Source organism: Micromesistius poutassou (assembly GCF_964030765.1).
Source record: "Micromesistius poutassou genome assembly, chromosome: 24".
Classification (NCBI taxonomy): Eukaryota; Metazoa; Chordata; class Actinopteri; order Gadiformes; family Gadidae; genus Micromesistius; species Micromesistius poutassou.
In genome coordinates, this window is record NC_140294.1 from 6911748 (window position 1) to 6925929 (window position 14182).

General features: G+C 47.9%; 2 protein-coding genes and 1 long non-coding RNA gene across 5 annotated transcripts in view; all 3 read left to right on the plus strand.

Annotated features, from left to right (window-relative positions):
* LOC311369502 (NLR family CARD domain-containing protein 3-like) overlaps positions 1-14182 on the plus strand; it is a gene marked incomplete at both ends in the record, with an annotated part of 312051 nt that overhangs the window by 103500 nt on the left and 194369 nt on the right. The gene's annotated exons all lie outside the window — the stretch shown is intronic.
* Positions 6533-7262, plus strand: LOC311369694 (stonustoxin subunit beta-like; the record flags this gene model as incomplete). Its single annotated transcript, XM_084487913.1, has 1 exon — positions 6533-7262. The coding sequence occupies one exon, from the start codon at positions 6533-6535 to the stop codon at positions 7115-7117; it is 585 nt and encodes a 194-aa protein (XP_084344039.1). The 3' UTR covers positions 7118-7262.
* LOC311369558 lies at positions 8921-11364 on the plus strand. Of its 2 annotated transcripts, none has more exons than XR_014640144.1 (3): positions 8921-9645; positions 10376-10441; positions 10553-11364. It is a non-coding gene; the product is annotated as an uncharacterized lncRNA (long non-coding RNA). The 2 variants fall into 2 exon arrangements; XR_014640145.1 differs by having other exon boundaries at positions 8921-9624.

The window sequence follows — 14182 nt, forward strand, 5'->3', positions numbered from 1 at the left end:
TTGGGAACCAATCAGATCACTTGATTTAAGCCACCCGTTTTCTATTATCTCTCATATCACTGTGGGGGGAGTTGGCATATTGGCGCCCCCTCCGGCTGCAGGCGCCCTGCTCGCTGAGAAGGTGCCGTCAGAGAAGCTGTATGAGAAGTAGTGGTGGCTCGTTCACGAACGAATCAGTTTGAACGAACAACTCTTTAAAACGAACCAACCAACCTGATTCGCCGCTCTCGTTCGTCGTCGTTCGTCTCGTTCGTTCTCCGAGACTCGACTCCCAGCTCCACCCACTAGTCGCTGAGTCGCGCTGACTCGCGAGTCGCCGTTCGTTCACTGACTGTGTTTAGCGGTGAAGACTTGAGGACGGAGAAGTCACGAGAGTCAGCCGGGCAACAACATCCCGATTCCGAACATGAAGCGCTCCTCAGCTAAAAGGAACTTAGTTAATGTTGTGTTGATTGATGACCGTTTGCACCATTGCACGATCGTGATTCGTTTGAACGAGAACGAGGGAGGAGCTGAGTCTGACCGACTCGGTGACTGAGAATCATGATTCACCGCTACCGGAAATGCGAACGAACGAACGACTCTTCTTGGTGAACTGACCGACGCGAACTGATTCATTCAAACAAATCTTGAAATCCACCACTAGTGAGAAGGGGAAAGGGGAGGGGGGGGGACAGTTCACCTCTGGGTCTCCATAACGGACAAGGGGGGGACGGGGGTCCACTGTTAGGGGATTGAAATCCTTATTGCAGCCTGCAGGGTTATGTGATCAACATACGGAGGAACGCGGTCGCTGAGCTGCCCCAACATGAGACGTTAAACTCAGCTAGAACCGCCGCCCACCACGTCCACCATCATCCAAAACGTGATGTCAACAGACCAACAATAGTCTGAAAGCCTACAGAGACTATAGATAGTTAATGTGACGATCACGTTATTAAAAATAGACTTGGAGCAATGATTTACAAACTATCTTTTTGGGAGCATGCTTTTGCAAGTAGTTCGCCGCCCCTCCTGCCCATATGGACGGCCCGGTACAGAGCAACACTCTAATGGAATGAGTGGCTCAAGTCAGGCACACCTCGAATTTCTTGCAATTGAGTTGAATCGGAGGGGGTCTCGCCCGGGGTGTAATTCAACGTAGAACCGCCACTGCCTACCATCCATCTGTGTCCATTCATGTGAACAGATTCACTCACTTTAAAAAGGTTTAAGTTAATGTTTTGAATGCATAGGGGGCAGTGCTTCATTTGAGCCGGAACACGACGGAACATGTTCCAGCACCTCCTGGGTCACTGAAAAATGAATCGCCTAAATGAAAAAAAACAATTACTGTTGGTGTGTTGAGTGTGGTTTTCTGACTAGTTAGTCTTTATTCCCCGTTGAAGTTCCACTAAAATCTAGTGTTTGCATTTTAGGTTTGAGGTGAAAGATGGTAAAGAATGTGCACCCTTTACCCTTTAGTTGTTTTTTACTCTACTCTAAAACTTTACAGTTTTAATGATCAAACAGTTAAGTTCCACATCAGAGGACGTTGAAAAGATTTACCTCCAGAAAAGTAATAGTTCCCACACGTGTGTGTGTGTGTGTGTGTGTGTGTGTGTGTGTGTGTAGGTTGTCTGGCTGCCTGGTCACACAGGAAGGCTGTGCTTCTCTGGCCTCAGCTCTGAGCTCCAACCCCTCCCATCTGAGAGAGCTGGACCTGAGTACCAATGATCTGCAGGATTCAGGAGTGAAGCTGCTCTCTGCTGGACTGGGGAGTCCACACTGTACACTGGAAACTCTCAGGTCAGTTTTACTCAACGGTCAAACACTTACAGAGGGGGGGAGGGACAGAGGGTGGGATGACACATGTGCACGAGTACAGAAGAAAAAAAAAATCATCCTTGCTGCGAAGCGGTTTTCTATTTAAGCAATAGATCACGATAGGCTGTGAAATGTTCTCATTATACCACAGTTAAGGGGCGTTGCCCGTCCCTTCGCTGCACTTCGGGACGGACAACGCCCCTTAACTGTGGTATAATGAGAACATTTCACTGACTGAAGTGATCTATTGCTTTTATAAAACGGTTACGTAAGTATGGCGAAATGAAAGTCATAGACCCCCTCAATTTTGAAAAAGCGAGCTTCATAGCTCGGTTCGCCGGCAATTTAGCCTACTATCGAGTTCACTCACCGTGTGCCTATTGCTTTACAACATTTCCACTAGGGGTGTGAACGGTTACAAAAAATTGTAAACGGTTACACGACCCCTTTTTTTTCGTGTACACGGTTAACCGTTTTTTATTTTATTTTATTTTTTAAGTGGACCGCAGTCGCGCTATTGAGAATGAGAGGTCACGTGATTTTTGGGAAGGGGAGGGGAGGGGTTTGAGCCCGTCCGCCATGATGGCATCCACGGCTATCGGTTGCCAGGGGCAACGTTGTCAGAGCGGCATAGAGACATGAGGAAATACGCAACATAGAGACGCAGGAGACATTACGAGATAGAAATAAATGGAGAAGAATAAGGCGAAGGAAAAGGGTCCTAGTGAAAATGCAGAGAACACAAGAAGACATTAGAAACCATTATAGTCAATGTAGCTATTGCTATTCCACTGGATACGGCAGCGGCACGGAACCAAACCGGCACTACTTTGTTTTAAGTTGCCGGTTCGCAGCCGTGTCTCACAACACTTGCACAGCCATTCAGTTTATGATCTTTGTTCATTAATTGCGCCGCGGCCGAACTGACGCGGATATTCTCTGTTATTATGTAAGCATAAGCACCGCGGAAACCACTGCTGTCAAAAGACGCTGATCCATCTTCACTGTTGACGCGAGTTGCTCTAGTTCTACCTCCACGGCCCTGCAGCGGGCGATTATCGGACAAGATTGTCCGTGTGTGGTGTTCCGTCTTGTGTTCGAATCTCATGTATTTGTATTTACGATCGGAGAGCAAGAAATGGGCTGAGATTCTCTTTATGTGTGTGGTGTACATCCGACTCAAAAATCACATAAGATTTAAAAATCTTGTAGTGTGGGACAACTGCGTTGTCCATTTAGGGAACCTGACAAACTGTAACCCACATTGAAGCAGTTTTTAACGCAGCAGTTATTTCCAGGCATTGTTAAAACAGTACAGAATTTCAACAACCTCCTCTGCTAGCAGCTACCGTGTCAACAATAACGCAAAGCTCAGCTGCACTCGGAGGGGCGTACCTTCCAACATGGCGGAAAGGGGGGGGGGGGAGTGAAACTTACGTGTTACATGACGTAATGCACGGTGGTCAGTTACCCAACATTTATCACGTGCATTTCTTAGCGCATTAACGTTGTCAAAGTGGAACATTTGTAGCTTTATTAATCTATAAATAAATAGTACATGTTAATTTTGATTTTGATTATTATTTTTTTTTTTCGGTTTTCGTTTACTGATTTTTCCTAAACGGTTATGATTTACTAACCGGTTACACGTGTACACGTGTACCCGATCACACCCCTAATTTCCACCCTCTCCATCAATCAACATATTTTTAGGATTCAGTGAACTATGCTATTGCTTTTATATATAAATAAACAACAGTTCAAGTTAGGCGCGGAGTGATACTGAACTCTGTAAACTGAACGGGTGTCATAGCTGTGTGTATACGCTCATTATACAACAGTTGGGAACCAATCAGATCACTTGATTTAAGCCACCCGTTTTCTATTATCTCTCATATCACTGTGGGGGGAGTTGGCATATTGGCGCCCCCTCCGGCTGCAGGCGCCCTGCTCGCTGAGAAGGTGCCGTCAGAGAAGCTGTATGAGAAGTAGTGGTGGCTCGTTCACGAACAAATCAGTTTGAACGAACGACTCTTTAAAACAAACAAACCAACCTGATTCGCCGCTCTCGTTCGTCGTCGTTCGTCTCGTTCGTTTTCCGAGGCTCGACTCCCAGCTCCACCCACTAGTCGCTGAGTCGCGCTGACTCGCGAGTCGCCGTTCGTTCACTGACTGTGTTTAGCGGTGAAGACTCGAGGACTGAGAAGTCACGAGAGTCAGCCGGGCAACAACATCCCGATTCTAACCATGAAGCGCTCCTCAGCTAAAAGGAACTTAGTTAATGTTGTGTTGATTGATGACCGTTTGCACCATTGCACGATCGTGATTCGTTTGAGAATGAGAACGAGGGAGGAGCTGAGTCTGACCGACTCGGCTGAGAACGTGCATTCGTGATTCGTTTGAACGAGAACGAGGGAGGAGCCGAGTCTGACCGACTCAGTGACTGAGAATCATGATTCACCGCTACCGGAAATGGGAATGAATGAACGAACGAACGAACGACTCTTCTTGGCGAACTGACCGACGTGAACTAATTAATTCAAACGAATCATGAAATCCACCACTAGTGAGAAGGGGAAAGGGGAGGGGGGGGGACAGTTCACCTCTGGGTCTCCGTAACGGACAAGGGGGGGGGGGGGGTCCACTGTTAGGGGATTGAAATCCTTATTGCAGCCTGCAGGGTTATGTGATCAACATACGGAGGAACGCGGTCGCTGAGCTGCCCCAACATGAGACGTTAAACTCAGCTAGAACCGCCGCCCACCACGTCCAACATCATCAAAAACGTGATGTCAACAGACCAACAATAGTCCGAAAGCCTACAGAGACTATAGATAGTTAATGTGACGATAACGTTATTAAAAATAGACTTGGAGCAATGATTTACAAACTATCTTTTTGGGAGCATGCTTTTGCAAGTAGTTCGCCGCCCCTCCGGCCCATATGGACGGCCCGGTACAGAGCAACACTCTAATGGAATGAGTGGCTCAAGTCAGGCACACCTCGAATTTCTGGCAATTGAGAGGGGGGGGGGGGGGGGGGCGCTCGGAGGGGGTCTCGCCCGGGGTGTAATTCAATGTAGAACCGCCACTGCCTACCATCCATCTGTGTCCATTCATGTGAACAGATTCACTCACTTTAAAAAGGTTTAAGTTAATGTTTTGAATGCATAGGGGGCAGTGCTTCATTTGAGCCGGAACACGCCGGAACATGTTCCAGCACCTCCTGGGTCACTGAAAAATGAATCGCCTAAATGAAAAAAAACAATTACTGTTTGTGTGTTGAGTGTGGTTTTCTGTCTAGTTAGTCTTTATTCCCCGTTGAAGTTCCACTAAAATCTAGTGTTTGCATTTTAGGTTTGAGGTGAAAGATGGTAAAGAATGTGCACCCTTTACCCTTTAGTTGTTTTTTTACTCTACTCTAAAACTTTACAGTTTTAATGATCAAACAGTTAAGTTCCACATCAGAGGACGTTGAAAAGATTTACCTCCAGAAAAGTAATAGTTCACGTGTGTGTGTGTGTGTGTGTGTGTGTGTGTGTGTGTGTGTGTGTGTGTGTGTGTGTGTGTGTGTGTGTGTGTGTGTGTGTATGTGTGTGTGTGTGTGTGTGTGTGTGCAGGTTGTCTGGCTGCCTGGTCACACAGGAAGGCTGTGCTTCTCTGGCCTCAGCTTTGAGCTCCAACCCCTCCCATCTGAGAGAGCTGGACCTGAGCTACAATCACCCAGGAGACTCTGGAGCTGCGCTGCTCTCTGCTGGACTGGAGGATCCACGCTGGAGACTGGACACTCTCAGGTATGGAGAGGACAGCTCTCCACTCAGGGACAAAGTCTCCTACAGGGATTCAAGCCGCTGCTAGATGAAGTAGTTTGAAAAGGCAGCTGTAACTCATGTTGTGTAGAACGTGATGAGACAGCAGATGATGAAGGTGAATGTTTCAACATGCTGCTCTCACTTTGTTTCCCCCCCAGTGTGGAGCACGGTGGAGTGTGGAGGCTGAAACCAGCTCTAAAGAAGTGTAAGTGTCTGTTTGATTCATCACAACACACACTCACTATTGGGATGGAAAGTCCATCCACACAGCAGGAGGTGACGTCCGCTCATTCACATGTGGACTTGTGTATCCGTATGTGTAGCTATGTTTGCCTGTGTTGATGTGTGTCTAGTATGTTTGTGTAGGTGTGTGTACGTATGTGTACATGTCTATGTACTGTATGTATGAACCAGGTCTATGGTACCAACAGTTAGTTTCCAGCCTGTATGTGAGCTCAGCTGGTTCAGTCTGTTGTTTACACAGGTGGATCACAATGGATGTGTATTGGAACCTTTCAAAGTCGAATATCTTGAAAAGTATGTAGAGTATAGCTTAGATATTACAGAGGATTAATCAGCTCATCATGATGAACGTTTTGATGTATAATATGTGTATGTTGTGTAAATATTGCGGGAGTAGATTCAGTGTATACATTTTTCATTGTTTTGACTGGGACAACCACTCACACACACATGGGATTTACATTTACGTTTAACTTAAAACATCTTATAAACAATATGCACTACTATTTCTAAACCTATAGCACACTAGTCCACTATAGTAGCTATCATCTGATATGATTTAGTCTTTCTATGTTCATTTTTGTAGAGAAGATGAACGTGAAACAGGAAGAACAGTACTAGTGATGATGATGAGGATGATGATGAAGATGCAGAAGGGTTCAGTAGCTCATCATGTCTTGTTCTCCGTCAGATGCCTGTGAACTCACACTGGACCCAAACACAGCCTACATAGACCTCTCTCTGTCTGAGGACAACAGAAAGGTGACGGGGGTCATAGAGGACCAGTCGTATCCGGATCACCCAGAGAGATTTGACTTCCACCCCCAGGTGTTGTGTAGAGAGGCTCTGACTGGCCGCTGTTACTGGGAGGTAGAGAGGAAAGGAGGTGTTTCTATAGCAGTGACATACAGAGGAATCACAAGGAGAGGAGGGGGTGGTGACAGCGAGCTTGGAGGGAACAACAAGTCCTGGAGTCTTGATTGTTATGATGGTCGTTACTCTGTCCGGTACAACGGTAGAGAGACAGACATCCGTCTCCCCCCCGCTGGCTCTACCAGAGTAGGAGTGTATCTGGACCGGCCTGCTGGCACTCTGTCCTTCTACAGAGTGTCCCCAGGTGGAGGAGGGTCCTCAGACACACTGACACACATCCACACCTTCAGGACCTCCTTCACCCAGGAGGACCTCCTCCCTGGGTTTGGGTTCTGGGGGGATGGGGACTGGACCGGGGCCTCAGCGTCTCTGTGTGAGTTATAGTCTCTCTCTCTCTCTCTCTCTCTCTCTCTCTCTCTCTCTCTCTCTCTCTCTCTCTCTCTCTCTCTCTCTCTCTCTCTCTCTCTCTCTCTCTCTCTGTGTGTAGGAAAAAAAAAAAGGACGGCCGGGACGGACACACACACACACACACACACACACACTGCTTTTGCGTCAGTGTCTCTAGGGCAGTTATAGTCTCCCTCTCGCTCTCTTTCTCTCGCATCTTTCCCTCCCCCCCGTCTCCCTCTCCCCCCTCCCCCCCGTCTCCCTCTCCCCCTCCCCCCCCGTCTCCCTCTCTCCTCCCCCCGTCTCCCTCTCCCCCTCCTCCTCCTCTCCCTTTGAAATGTATATTAAATACCTATTGATGGTAAATCACATGTTTTTTTATGCAACTATATATTTGTAATTTTCAGACATAAACATGTTTGTTCTATGGACTATGATATCATCATTGTTGTCCTAATCAGATTTTATATTTCATTCATAATAACCAAGAGGTCTATGGGATAATGCTGCATGTTGTAAATGACTTTAAACTGAATCTTGATTCCTTTTGTTCTGTTGGGAACCAAACGGCCGCAGAACATGTTCAGTTATTAAAGATACGTGCACACCTGTTTATGATTAGTAAAGTCTGCAGCTTCTATTGTTTCAGTCCTTGTGTTTATTGTGTACATGTAAGGGACCATTTTTCTGTTGTATTTGTTCATGAAGCATAATGATAATAAACAACTCAGTGGATCAACTGAATGTTCTCGTGTGTTCAGCCCATCATCATTCTCCTTTTATTACTAAATAATGTTACATAAGAGCCTTAAGAATAATAATATATTAATCAGAAAAGATAAATAAAACAACAAATGTTTTAGTCTCTCCCCCCCCCCCCCCCCACCACGGTAACACCCCCCCCCCCACCACGGTAACACCCCACCCCACCACGGTAGCACCCCCCCCCCCACCTCACCACGGTAACACCCCACCCCACCACGGTAACACCCCCCCCACCACGGTAACACACCCCCCCCTCACCACGGTAACACCCCCCCCACCACGTTAACACCCCCCCCCCCCCCCACCACGGTAACACCCCCCCCCCCACGGTAACACCCCCCCCCCTCACCACGGTAACACCCCCCCCACCACGGTAACACCCCCCCCCCACCACGGTAACCCCCCCCCACCACGGTAACCCCCCCCCCCCACCACGTTAACCCCCCCCCACCACGGTAACCCCCCCCCCACCACGGTAACACCCACCACGTTAACACCCCCCCCACCACGGTAACCCCCCCCAACCTCACCACGGTGACACCCCCCCCAACCTCACCACGGTAGCCCCCCCCCACCACGGTAACCCCCCCCCATCATTCCCACCCCCCCTGAGTGCAGGACCACCTTGGCTGTTCTACCGTCTGCTTAAGGTCGGTAAAGTGTTCTTATGATGCTCCTGCCGCTGTGCAGGCTCTCTTTGGTCATGGTTATAATATTTATATTGTGGAGCCCACGGGTTCATTTAGTAAGTTACGTTTCTTGTTTGTGTCACAGATCTGGTAGTGCGCCATGCAGCCAAGCAGGATCAGCACCTTGGAGAGTTCTATTTATTTTGGTTTTGGAGTGCGGCCTTCACTGAGTCAATGTGTGTGTGTGTGTTCTTCAACTTGAAGTTATTTATTGTCACGTTTAGTAAAAGTTCTTTATTTTTACATTAAGTTCAAATTGTTACCTTAGGCTGTTAGGCTGTCAATAACACGTCCCGTTATTGTTACGTTAGGCTTTAGTCCGGCGTCAATAATAAATGGTCTTGATCAGAAATAAACCTCCATTCCGTGTGTGTGTGATCTGTCCGTTGCTGAATAAGGTTCTATAGCTGCTTTGGCATGTTGGTGGTCAACATGTCTGTAGTGTAAAACGTTCTAAAACTGGTGTCAAATGTTGCTGGCCGTATTACTACGTAAACCATGAATGTTGCGCATCATTTATTATGACGTCATTATATATACTTTCTCTCAGCAACCCCAACTCAAACTGACTTCCCGCGTCCCTGACAACTGCCTCAATAATCAAGGAGAAGAAGAAGAAGACTCCCTTTGTGTGTCTTTGTGTTCCTTCAATATGTGTTGTATACGTTTGGGTGAACACAGATCTCCTCACACTCCTCTTTTCAAAACAAGGGTCCATTTTGTTAGCAGTGACGCGCGTAGGAGGACGGTCTGACGGAGCCTCAGGGGCCGTCTGGCTCCAGGACGCCTACGGGTTAGACAGGGGACACCTGGCATCCAACCCACAACCTTTAGAGCAGGCAGTCACACACCCCCCAGACCACTGGACTGTTGTGGTGTCTGTGTGTCTCTGACCTCCACCCCCTCCACCCTCAGGGTCTGTCAGGGCACCCCCAGCCCCGCTGCAGGGGGGCTCTGCTGGGGGCCGTCTACCGGAGCGACCGGCTGGAGGTGGACCTCCTGAACGCTGACATCACCGCGCACACGCACGCCGCCAGCACCCAGAGCAAGGTGCTGGAGGACGGGTGGTCGGTGGGTTATAGACGGTGGTAGGTGGGTTATAGACGGTGGTAGGTGGGTTATAGACGGTGGTCGGTGGGTTATAGACGGTGGTAGGTGGGTTATAGACGGTGGTAGGTGGGTTATAGACGGTGGTAGGTGGGTTATAGACGGTGGTAGGTGGGTTATAGACGGTGGTAGGTGGGTTATAGACGGTGGTAGGTGGGTTTTAGACGGTGGTAGGTGGGTTATAGACGGTGGTAGGTGGGTTATAGACGGTGGTAGGTGGGTTATAGACGGTGGTAGGTGGGTTATAAACGGTGGTAGGTGGGTTATAGACGGTGGTAGGTGGGTTATAGACGGTGGTAGGTGGGTTATAGACGGTGGTAGGTGGGTTATAGACGGTGGTAGGTGGGTTATAGACGGTGGTAGGTGGGTTATAGACGGGTGGTAGGTGGGTTATAGACGGTGGTAGGTGGGTTATATACGGTGGAAGGTGGGAGGGTTGGTAGATCACGGGGTGGATGATGTATGATGGGTGATGATGAATATGAGGATGAATTGGTGGATTGTGACGGATTGTAGACGGACAGAAAAAGAACATGCTTGTCAGAAGTGATTCTTCTTCCTGTCTGGTGAACGACGGTGTGTGTGTGTGTGTGTGTGTAGCGGTGTGTGTGTGTGTGTGTGTGTGTGGGTTGAAGTGCGCTGCTGTCAGTGACTCCTCCCACTCTGGTTTGTGTTCATTCTGGCTCCCCATAAGGTCGTCCCTCTGGCTCTGATCTGTCTGCTGATTGGCTGCTCGGTCTCGGAGGCGGAGTCCCACCTGGTGCGTCAGCCAGTGGTCCGCGAGGTGGTGGGGGCGTGTCTGTTTATATATAATTATACGTACATAAATTGTGGGTTTATCGTACTCTTGTTTGTTGTGGTTTTTTTTCAGGAATGCATTTCCTTTCCAGTTGAACTGCGGCAGAGTAGTCAACTGATGATGAGTATATTTAAGTTTTTACTCATTCCTGTATATAAAAAAAAATTGTGAATAGTGCCTAAAGAAACCCCCCCATTGATCTCCTTAAGGGTGGGGGCGTTACGGGGTAGTACTATAATGTTCTGGCTCTTGTGGTGGCTTTGTGTGTTTGCACTAATATGTTGTTTTTGTTTTGCTCCTGCATCCAATCACCTCCATCACCTCCTGGAGGCGGAGCCTACTGACTACGAGGTGCTGATTGGCTCTCCCTGGTTGTTGGCGCCGCCCCCACTCATATAAAGCCCAGTGGAAGACGGCGTCTCTCTCTCTCCAATGGAGCACAGGCTGCCCACCTGTACATTGGTTACTTTTTGTTCAACATTGTAAATCATTACTGAATGCTTTCAACACCTTCCCTTTGTTACTATTATTTAGGCCTTGGTGGTGACTTTCCTCACTTTAGGTGTAAGATCAGTTAGGGTAGTCAGTTAGCTTCACCGGAAGACGCACTGTTTTCATTTGTCCGCTCCGTGACTTGTGCGTCGGGCTCGGGGGCAGGTAAGGTGCTCCACCCAGCTGGTGAGCGGGAGGGTTTCTTCTTTGTCGTTTTCCTGTCATGTCGTAACCACCTTGGCCGTTCTGTTGATGGGGTTTCATTTCATTTGATCGTTGCTCTCATGTGGAACCAAAAGATCCTTGTTCCAACAAGTAAAGACGTTTATTTATTTATTTCTCTCTCTCTCTCTCTCTATCTCTCTCTCTCGCTCTCGCTGTCGCTCTCTCTCTCTCTCGCTCTATCTCTCTCTCTCTCTCTCTCTATCTCTCTCTCTCTCTCTCTCTCGCTCTCTCTCTCTCGCACTCTCTCTCTCTCGCTCTCTCTCTCTCGCACTCTCTCTCTCCCTCTCTCTCTCTCTCGCTCTGTCTCTCTCCCTTTCTCCCTCTCTCTCTCTTTCTCTCTCTCTCTCTGCGTGTGTGTGTGATAAGTTGTCATCTTTGCAGTAGGCTTGTCTTATACGGCCAATCTGTTTCACTTTGATGTGATGCACACCAAAGCTTCGTTCATGCAGTTTTGCGCAGGTTTAAAATGTTTAGCCTGACGGTGAATTGTCAGCTGTGACCGAGAGCGTTGAAGCGTTCAATAAATGTGACGCGCCGATGCATGGGTTCATGCAGTTTTGCGCAAGTTTAAAATGTTTCCGCGTAATTTGTCAGCTGTGATCAAATGCCTTTAATAAATTCCACCTTTATGTCATAAATATAACATGCCTTTGATTAATGTTTGTATGGTGCATCTAATCGAGGCCTATCTTAGGTTCAATCAGATTGGCTTTGCCCGCCTGTTTTTTCCTGTGCCTCCTATATGGACATTTGTGGCTACGCCGTTGTAGGTGAGGGTAACATACAGTGATGTTAAGCCTCCAAGATCATTTCTCAAAATGGTATTTAATGAATTAAATACATTTCCTTCATGCAGTTTACTTTCATTTGATTCCAAAAAGTTTCTAGACTACGAGTCTGAACTTCCTGTTTCGGAGAAGTCCAACCCGCTGACGCGTGACATCGACCAGGCCTCAGCCAATCACGTGGTTAGGCTGCTGAGAGCCTGCGACGCAGAGATACTCCAGGATGAGAGGAAGCCCTTTTAAGGTCAGAGGTCAATATTCATACATTCAAACAACAACACAGCGCACTTGTCTATTGTGCTATGGTTCTGTTATAAGTTAGCTTTCTGTGTATTTGTTAACATGGACAGATATATAAATCTTTATCATCATTAAACAAGTGATCATAGTATGAGGGAATGTAGTTGAAATCGTACAATACAAGCTGGTACGTCTGTGGTTACAAGAACACAACATGTTGTACCACATTATCTATCGTAGAGGCCCTGAATGTTTTATTTTATTAGTTTTTCTCCTCAAAGCAAACATACGTCTCATCTCACACTAAAGAATGTGTTAAATGTCAACCCCAGACCTGCTGAGAAACCAGCGGACTTCACAATGGTGACTTTACTGCTCATAATTGTTTATTTTGTATTCCTTCAAAACAGAAACTTCTCAGCGACAGTGTGATGAAAACCTTGCTGGCGGTCGCCGTGAAGGCGGCAGACATCCTCAAGGTCTGTTGAGGCCTGACAAATGTCTCCCTCTGTCCGACCGCCTGTCCGTCCGTCCGTCTCTGTTGGAGAATAAACGGTAGAGCTGTGTCATTGTGATTCCGCCACCAGGGAGCGCCAGACAGCCTTGTTGTACTGAGCGGCTGTGGGACGTCTGGTCGACTGGCTTTCCTCGTAGCGGTAAAATCCACTTTGTAATACCGCGTATAAGTTACACTAATATATAGTAGAACTTATAGTTCAATTTATTTTTATTAGGTTTGGAGTTAAGTCAGAATGGGTTGCATTAAAATAGACTTCACTGACAATGACTAGAAATTCTAAATTCAATATACATACATATATTATATTAGCCTATGCAAGCAGCTTGGTTAGGTAAAAAAGATGTGTACATAAGTTCATGTGTGTATTGTATGGTCATTTGTGTGTGTGTGTGTGTGTGTGTGTGTGTGTGTGTGTGTGTGTGGGTGTGGTACAGGTAAACCATGTAATCCTCTTTAGTTAGTTAATGATTGATGGTTTTACTGGTGGCTGGACAGTCAGGACAGTCTTGACAGGGGAGGCCTCTACGTCCTCACCATGCGGGTTGGTCAGCCCATCCAGCCTCTCGGGGCTCTCTCCATAGTGGCTGTAGATGGACCAGGTTGTGATCAGACTCCCCAGGTGGGGGGGGGGGGGGGGGGGGGAGTGGCTCTGTAGGCGTCCCTCACATTAGCATACAGGCGATCAATTGTCCCGTTGTTTCTCCTAGGACAGTCTACAACCTGGTGGAAACCAGAGTAGAGTCCAAAGTCACATGACTGAAGTCCCCAGAGGTGACCATCCGGCCTCAGGGCTCAGTCTGCAGCCCCGCTGTGACAGAGTGGATCTTCTCACAGGCGGCGGTCCGCTGAGGAGGACGTGGACACGGTGATCACGTGACTAACCTCCCTCGGCAGCTAGTGTGGCCGCAGGCTGACAGCTAGCAGTCTCTACGGAGATGTGTCCTGGGTTACACCAGCCGTCGTTGACATACGTGAGGAGTTCTAGATAACCCAGACGGTACGTTGTGTTGTTTCCAGTTACTTTTATACTTGTCTTTAAGAAGGCTGTCTCATCTCCGTACACGGGGAGTGGGGTCGGCCTGGCGGTTGTCAGTGCACTCGGTTCTATGGACGTCTTCACTGCACCGACGGCGATAGATTGTTTCACTTCTTATGACCAATGGACTGATTGTAAGTGGCTCTGGATAAAAGCGTCACACACACACACACACACACACACACACACACAGGCCTGCCTTTACCTGCCAGTAGGCCCTGGGGCTGAGAGGTCTCGTAGGCCCCCTGAGAGGAGGTCTTACAATTAAAATGTGTAAATGTCATGTGTCTAGAGCAGCGGTTCCCAAACTCTTCTGGCTCACGGCCCTAAACATATTTCTCTCCATCCACGGCACCCCTGTTTTTTTTTAATTTTTACTCTCAACCTCCTTTGTGCCATATTTG